Source organism: Salvia hispanica, chromosome 3, assembly GCF_029641045.1.
Source record: "Salvia hispanica isolate PSC_SH4W2 chromosome 3, Shi_PSC_v1, whole genome shotgun sequence".
Classification (NCBI taxonomy): domain Eukaryota; kingdom Viridiplantae; phylum Streptophyta; class Magnoliopsida; order Lamiales; family Lamiaceae; genus Salvia; species Salvia hispanica.
In genome coordinates, this window is record NC_142694.1 from 18,149,306 (window position 1) to 18,158,683 (window position 9,378).

Sequence of the window (9,378 nt, forward strand, 5' to 3'; positions counted from 1 at the left end):
TCTTCAAGTTTTCTTCAAGATTTCTTCATCAATTGAGAAGAATTCAAGTGAAATTCAAGAGATTATTGAAGAATCAAGACTAATTCCTTGGTTCTACCGTTCGTTCTTTTGGAAAAGGTACTTTAATTATTGATCTCCTCTTCTTCTACCGATTAATCGGTATTCTTGAGTCCACATGCATTTAGATGAGTGGAGGGGAAATAAATTGATGAAATTGGGATGCATGGATGTGTGTGTGTGTGTGTGTGTGTGTGTTCGACCGTGTGTGTGTGTGTGTGTGCACGCCTTGGTCGGCGTGCACAAGTGTGATGATTGTGTGCGTATGTTGTGTGTGTGGAACACTCATGCGTGATACGAATTATTGGTGATTTTGGGATGAGTATTTAAATAAAAATGGTATGTTAATCATACTTTGATTTTGATATTGATGATTTTGAAAATAATCGATGGGAAAAAAGAAACGTGGGATCATGCATAATACTGAAATCCATGATTGAAACTGATTTGTGATACGCCTAATTTAAAGGTGATACTTCGCGCTCTCAGCGTGATAAACGAGGAGAAGAGAATTCTATCAAGCTAAACCTACGAGGTGGGCTTTCTTTTAAAATAAGGACATTGTCCTAAACTGATATTGATGAGAATGAGATATGTGTTATCATGCCTTGATTTGTTTTGTTGTGCCTATCCCTCGTGGCTATGCCACTATTGTTATAATCGAATTCGGATCCTTGTAGAGCCGCAAACTCTACTTGGGTTAGTGTACACCAATGTTAGACCGAGTGTCAGCGTACGGGTTGGCCGGTCTAGTGACCTGGATTGCGGCCGCATTCCTTGTCATGTAGAATGAGGATATGGTAAACGTCTATGAGAAAAATGGTTGCGCGACCGTGATATTTGAGAAAGAAGATATTTTGGTGCCTCGGGTCTTTCTAAAGTTAAAACCCCGATGGACACTTGAAAGTGGCATGATAATGACTATATTTGTGATAAAACTGTTTTCGGCAATGAGCCCATTGAGTATGTTTATCGTACTCAGCCCTGCATGTGTTTTCCTTATGTGCAGGTTGAGTGGTGACGAGCGGGCGGCGGTGTTGAGTAGAGAATAATAGAATGATCTGTTGGTACTTAAGGTGTCGTTGTGTCTTCATACATAGCCTCACTTCGTTCTTGGTCGCTTCCGCTATGCTATGCTATGCTATGCTATTTTTATGAAAACTTATGATCTTTTGGTTGGGATGAATGCTTTTATTTTCGTGGTTATGTTTTGGAATATGAACAGCTAGAAATACTCTTTTGAAGAACTTGGTTAAGCTTATTAAATCTTATGATGGATTCTCTTGCTAAGGCATTATTCTTCCTCTACTTAATTGTTCATTTAATGCTTTGGTCAAATCCCTTTTTAATGAAACCCTAGCCTACGTTTCTTTGATGCATTTAAGTCTACCTAGTTAGCGAACGCCGCATTTATTATACCCTAAATGGGCGGGTCGTTACAAGTCCATTGGATCTTATGATCTAACGGTTAGATTAATGCCACGTGTCATCTAATGATGTAGAATTTTAGACTAATAATGTAGCTCGGATAATAATGTAGCAATTTAGGTTAATAATGTACAGTTTTAGTCTTACAATGTACATTTCTAGTCTAATAATGTACCTCGCCTAATAATGTAGATTTTTAGTATGATAATGTAACTAATCACAACCATCCAATCTAATGATCTAAGGGTTGTGATTTGTGTTGTGTTTTACACTAAGATGCTGTAAGGACCCTAACACACCCCTATATATATATATATATATATATATATATATATAAGGATGTGAATGTTTCAGGTTAAGCAACTTCTTAGCGTTCCAAAACAATCAATAACGTTGGGCAGTCTACTTTCTTCTATTATAGCAATATTAGTCATAATTTTGAGGGTCATACGCGCCAGCCGCAATAGGTACATTGTGTTTTCTAACTGTCTTGATTTCAATTGAGATGCTTTAATTAGTTGTTTTCCACTACTCATAATCAGGCGCAAGCTTAGGCTCAACAAGAATTAAAATGTTACAAGTGAGCCTCTCCTTAATTTGCATCATCAGGTAGAGGCTAATGAAGGGGACTGATCTCTTCATCTTCAACTCCCAGTTAAATATGGAAACAAAACCCTTTATTCCCATCATCTTCTTCTCCAATACATGTTACATGTCATTTTATTCATAAAATTTCATCACTAGATGAGTTATCACCCCTACCAAATATGTATATTGGATTCTATGTTTGATACTTTTTTCACTGGAAATCCAAAGCTGTGCTTCGTGCCATCATTTACATTAATTATCGGTGTAATGTTGTAAAAGTGAGGTATAATCAACTTCGTAGTTTATACAATCTTAATTATTGATGTATTATAATATACTACTACTATATACTAGTTGGCCACCCATGCTACGCAGTACACACAAACTACGTACTCCATTTGTTTCATCTTAAGTGTTCAACTTTTCATTTTAAATTATCGTGACTAATTTTTATTTAGCAAAAAAATAATATTTTACTCTCTCTTTTATTTTATTTACTCTTCATATTCTTGGCTTATATTATTCTATCCACTTAACTCAATAAATATATATATATATATATATATATATATATATATATATATATATTCTAAATCCCTTGCAAAAAGAAGGTTTGCAACGGAAATACTACTGCAATAAAATAAATATTATTATTTTAACTTGGATGAGTTTCGGAATAATACACAAATCTTAAAATAAAACAATAGGCGTCTAATTTCAAATCATATGGGTGTACTATATTAAACTCTACTATACAATGATATTAGAGAAAACGGCGCAACAGATTTAATGGAAAGCGTCAAAATTCATATAACGGTTGAATTAGTCAATACATATTTTTATCATATAAATAGATTTTAAAAAAATCCAAAAATAGAATAAGCCAATGTACAAAGCAAAGCGTCTCTACTCTCTACCAAATTTATAATATTTAGAAATATTTTGAACTAAGGTTGAAGTCATAATAATTGTCTTTCTTTACTCTTTGTCAACTTTCATAATTTAAAATAAATAAATATTAAACTAATTCTTTTTTTAACCATTATAAAACGTCAGAGAGCAAAGAGGTGTCCGTATAAAGTTATAAAAAAAATGAAAGATCAGAGAAATTGAGGAATCATATATATTCATCGAGATTTTTTTTCAGACGACCCATATACTTAATTAATGAGAGTAGGTATAGTAGAAAACTGCCAGCTAGAATTTCATTGATTCAATTAATTATTCCTTAAAGTTTATTCACTTCATCCTTGTTTTTGTTCTCCTATAATGAAGAATCATCAATATATATATTTACTCCATTATATTTGAAAAATGAATATGAGAAGTATAAATTTTATTTATTCTCTGTTATTTTCACATGTTTTTGCAGGAGAATTATTTTTTTCTATAAAAGAATAAAAAAATGGCGCAACCATTATATTATTTCATTTTCACTCAATTCATGATAATATTAATTACACGGGTATCGACGTGATAATCTTTTTCCATATATATATTACTTCACATTTCTAATGAAAGGACGAAAAAAACTGAGACCACAAATATACTCCACTGTTTTTATAACTCAACAGAAAGGTCAACAGAAAGGTGGACTTTTCAAATGAGACAGAAGGGGAAATATACTATATTGTCAGTTTTTTGTTGAATTTTGTGGTGATGGAAAATTCACCATTTCGATAGCATCTACTTTCATTATTAAGAAAAAATACTTAATCTATCTATACGAAGGCGAGTTTTGGCTTTATTTTAAAATATTTATAAGTTGTGGGACAATTTGAATATTTATAAAAATATGTCAAAATCAATATAGAGCATGAAGGTTAAAAATAACAGCTATCCATAAATAATAATTATAAATGTGCATTGATAATTCAGCCATGGATATCAGTTTATAAAATGGGGTTACGAGTCATAACATCAGCTACAAATTTCCGGCTGCAATATACAAAATAATTATAAAATAAATTAAATGTGCATTGACGTTTAATAAGATTTAATAGGTCCTATACAATTCAAACATTTAAAAGGACAATAATTTCCAAAAATAACTGTAAAATAAACTAATGTGATTTAAATTGCAATATGTCATTAATCCTTATAGCCACAGCCAGGGATGTCAATTCAATCTGAAATCCGTGGGCCGGCCCGAACAACCCGGTAATATGAGCGGGTTAGGGCTGTAATTTTATTACCCGAATACAAAACGGGCTAAACGGGTTGGTCCGAATGGGTTGGCAGGTTAACCGGGTTGGCCCGAACGGATTGCGGGTTAGCCCGATGGGTTGTGAGTTTTAATTATAAAATATTAAGTTTTAGAGGTTTTTTATATTTTTGAATCATCAATCTTCATTCTACACAATCATTAGTCTTATTCAATCTTTATTCTACACTTTTCCACTCGATCCCACAATATCAGCTTTCAAGTTCCATCTCAACTCATTATTGCACCATCCCATCATCTGTTTCTAGTTACGATTATAGGGGTGTCGAAATGGGTACCCGCGGGTGTCCGCACCCGATTTTGCGGGTACCCGAACCCGACAATTCAAGTTTATGGTACCCGATACCCGACCTGCAGAGCAATGCGGGTATCCCGACTACCCGCATTGGGTACCCGAACCTACATATGCGGGTACCCGCACCCGCTGCATGTCCCGTTAAGTAGTGAGAAATTATTGTTAGTTATATAGATTTTGGCCTGCCTCCTTTTATCTATCATTGATGTGGGAATTGTTTTTGCTTAAAAGCTTCTCCTAATACTAATACAAATAGTATGAAATATTTCTTATGCAAGTGTTATAACCATATTCATCCATTTACTGCTCAAGTTAATGTAAGATATTAACTCATTAATTGAAAGAAATAATTCCGCTAAGACATTTATGAGAGCTCAAGGTGATATAAATATTATAGAATGTTGTTCAAAATTGGTGCGGAGCAGCCGAGCAATTAACTATACATATCAAACGTTAATCAATGTAAATGTAGGAGAATAAAATTTTAACATATCGGATTTATTACTTTGTGGGTTAATCATATGCTTTAACTCATTTTATTTTTATAAATTTAAAAGTAATTAGAGAGGAGCATAGCTGTAGAAATAAGAAAGGGGAGTTAAGCAAGTTGCTCTGGCTCTTTCTCATGCTTGGTTGCCCGACATTGAGAGTAGATATATGGTGATTTAAGATTGTTGTATAAATAAAGGGTAAAATTTAGACCTAATTAAAGTTTGAATCGGGTAATTGGTCGGGTAATCGGGTATACCCGCTCGGGTAATGGGTATACCCAATACCCAATAATATCCTAGATTGAATACCCGATCCCGACCCCGACCCCGATCCCGATTTTTGCGGGTATCGGGTCGGGTTTTAAAATACCCGTTACCCGCTACCCGTTTCAACACCCCTAGTTACGAACCACCAATGCCAATGAAGATAAAATTAAGAACTAACCCATCAAAATTTTATTTTAATAATGATTCACGTAAGATATGATTTTTAATTTTCATAAAGAATTAGTTACGAACAATGCCATAATAATGACACGAACACAAGCTTTAATTTATATTGTAGTTGATCGAGATGAAAGGCTTCTTTTCAAGTATTATTAAAGAAAACTATGAAAATTTGAAGATTTTATATGATTCTAAACTAAAAGGAAAAAAGTATCTAAAATTTAAAATCATTTTATAGAATAAAATTTTGATACAAGAGATTATTTTCGAAAGCTTTTAGGCCGAATAGCCCGATGGGTTAGCCCAAAACCCGACGGGTTAGGATTGAAAATTTATGACCTAAAAAATCCATAACCCGAATGGCCCGCACCCAAATAGGCCGGCGACCCGAGTGGGCTGGCCAGAACCCGAACGGATTAGCCCGATTGACATCCCTAGCCACAGCATTTGCAACCGCCAACAATCGTAGCAATATGTCATTTGTCATATACTAATGCAAATTAGGCATTTAATAGCAGTTACAAATCCATAATCCTAAAAATAAAGTCTATTTTTTGACTTTACAATACAACATAATGACTATATAAATGGCCATTGATGTTATAAATAATGGCTTATGTTTAAGACAAGACTCTATAAATACAAGACCGAACAAAATCATTGGTGGTGATGTTAGCCTAACTATAGTATACACTACATAACAACAAAATCGCTTGATGCTCGATGACGTCACCATGGTCCGCTCGAGAATGATCTCCTCAAGTGAGAGGTGAGTGAGGGCTGGTGGCAACGAGCTTTACCTATGGTTGAAAAAAAGGCAGAAGGTTGGATTGGTATTGGAGAGAGAGCTTTTGAGAAATAGATGAGATGCAGAAAAATGAGGAGGTTCTATTTAGTTTTGAAATTTAAGATTTTATTTTTTCAAAATGAGACGGGCTAAATGGGTGAACTGTTGATTGATTGAAAATTAATGAGAGTAATAGGTGTCAATTCATTCTTAATTTATGGGATCGATGAGATGAATGAGCAATTTCATATGTGCAATATATGAATATATTTTGAATTTTTTATCTTCCAAAAAATACTCCCTCCGTCCCGCTTTAGCAGTCATATTGACTTTTCTGTCATCTTTTTGTAAAAATATAAAAAATAGTTAAAGTGAAGAAATGGTAAAGTAAGAGAGACAATAATATAGATAAGAGTCTTATCTATATTATTGTCTCTCTTACTTTACCATTTCTTCACTTTAACTATTTTTTATATTTTTACAAAAAGATGACAGAAAAGTCAATATGACTGCTAAAGCGGGACGGAGGGAGTAATTTACAAGATAAATTGATGTAGTGGAAATAATGTGATTAATTGAATGTGTTTTCTAAAGTTTTTGCCGTTTTTATCCTCCATATTAAATAAATACCATTCATATATATTATAATTAAGTAACTCATCAATATTATTTATTTAATAATTAATTAAATTAAATTTATTACTCGATTGGTGTTTAATGTGATAAAAAAAACTCACCAAAAATAATGTTTCAATATTAATATGAAATAAATTTATATAAGTCATCCTTTTAAGTTATGTTTTAGTTTTATAAATTATTCTTAATTATGTTTTTTTGTTATTTTCATTCATTTTTAATTACTGCTATGTTTTTCTTTTTAGATTTTGAGTTTTCTATTTAATTTTGAAATTTAAGATATTAATTTTTGAACTGAAATTGATTAAATGAGTGAAAATGTTGACTAATTAACAATTAATGGATACCAATCCATTCATAATTTATGGGATTGATAAGATTATTGGACAATTTAATATACACTACCATATATAAATACAATAAACTTTAAATTTTCTGCATTCAAAAAGATAATTAACAAGATAATGTAATGAAAATAACGTTATTAATTAGTAGTATTAAGTATTAAATGGTACTGAGAGAATGACTGAAAATTGTGTCATCATCTTAATTGCGACGGAAGATATTTGTCATATTTTGTCATTCATTCATTTATTGCTATATTTTTATTAGATTTTAGATTTTGTACATTTACTATATGTTATTTTAGTTAAAATTTTGCATGAAGTAGTATTATTTATCTCACTTTTCAAAGAGAATATTCTTTTGAATTTATGATAATTGATATTTATATAACCAGTAATTCAAACAACTTTAAGACTTAAATTATCAATAATTTGTTGGAATTAGTATGCAAAACCTTCACACTACAGTGAGTTATATAGTAGTAGTAATAACCAAGCTTTTCAAAAAATGAAAGAAAATTTATATTTATAGTTATCATATTAATTTTTGTTAATATTTATATTTATTTATTGGCTAATTCATTATTATTTTTATTGTTTACAACTTTGACATTTTGAACATTATAAATTTTGAGACTAACTATTTCGTATGTATGGTATTTTAGTATTGAACGAGGTATGATTGCTCCCTTTAATAAATCCAATAATAATCTAATTAATATATGTGTTTTTATTATTTGTATTAGTTACAAGTCGACTCAACTCGTCCCCCTATTTTTAGCATTTCCATTTCTCTTGCTTTTCTGCATCCAAAATAACCATCTATGATTACCATTTGATTAGCTTTTATTGTATACCTTTATCTCCGGTAATTAACTTTTTATACTCCATTAATGAAAAGATCAATCTACCAATATAATTGAAGTGTGACGATACATGGAGTATATTTTGAGTTGAAAATAAAAGATATTTTGGTTTAAAATCAATTCAATGCAAATAACATTTGCTCATAAAAATTCATGACTATATATATGAGCCCCCAAACCCTTGAAATCTCATCTGATGCACTAAACCCAAATGTCTCAATTCAAAATCCTCTTCCTGATCACTCTAACACATCTTCTTCTTCTCCAAACATCGGCCCGCACGTGCTTTTTCACGAGCGAATACACGGTCCACGTAGTGACCTTCCTCCCCAAGGACTCTCCGCCACTGGAGTTTCACTGTGCATCTGGAGACAATGATCTCGGAAATCATAAGCTCACTTCCTACGGCTCTCAATACAAGTGGTCGTTTTGCGATAACATAAGGCACACCACCTTGTTCTTCTGCACTCTGCATTGGGGAAACAAGAAGAAGTCCATCGACGTGTTTAGATCGTCGTGGAGGAAAAAGTGTACCTCCGGTATGTGCGTTTGGGCAGCTCAAAAAGATGGTATCTATTTCGGTAATGGTACACCCATCTTCAACAAAGAATTTGATTGGGACACTTGAATTTTAATGTATCTTAGTATGTTTCTTCTCTGCAAAAATTAATAAATCAATTACTACAAATTTCCAGATTTGGAGATGTATCTATATTTTATAATGCCCCTATATAACTTTGTCATAAGCTAAATTTGAATATGGATTTATATACTTTTATTTTAAATAGAATGAAAATTGAATAAATATATATGCATTATCTATATCTATCTATGCATATATAAAAGGTGAGTTTTGGCCTTAGTTTGAATATTAATGAGTTTTGGGCAAGTTTTATATTCATATCACAGTTACTATGATTCCTTCAATCCTACCATTTTAAATATTTAATGAATTGTGAATAAATAAGTTAAAATTTTCAAGGATAGGGTTTTGATTATTGTAAAATTTTAATCAATCTTAATAAAGATGGATTGACATATATCAACATATCTTTCTACACTAATTTTCAGAAGTAAACATCCTCTTTTTGATTAAAGCTCATCCATATGATGCATGTGGTAAAATCATCTGACCCAAGCCACTTAGGTATTGATATACTGTACCTTGTTAGGATCATTGACTATGAACATTTTTTGATTCTATCACTTTGTTTT

At 31.9% G+C, this 9,378-nt stretch overlaps 1 protein-coding gene across 1 annotated transcript; it reads left to right on the forward strand.

Annotated features, from left to right (window-relative positions):
• The first annotated feature begins 8,374 nt into the window (after nt 1-8,374).
• On the forward strand, nt 8,375-8,791 carry LOC125194523 (S-protein homolog 2-like). The gene has a single exon (XM_048092787.1). It carries the CDS (start codon nt 8,375-8,377, stop codon nt 8,789-8,791), a length of 417 nt encoding a protein of 138 aa, XP_047948744.1.
• Nucleotides 8,792-9,378: the final 587 nt, after the last annotated feature.

Bases quoted from the DNA above. Each gene is read 5' to 3' on its own strand.
- LOC125194523 (XM_048092787.1), top strand. From the start codon at position 8,375: ATGTCTCAATTCAAAATCCTCTTCCTGATCACTCTAACACATCTTCTT.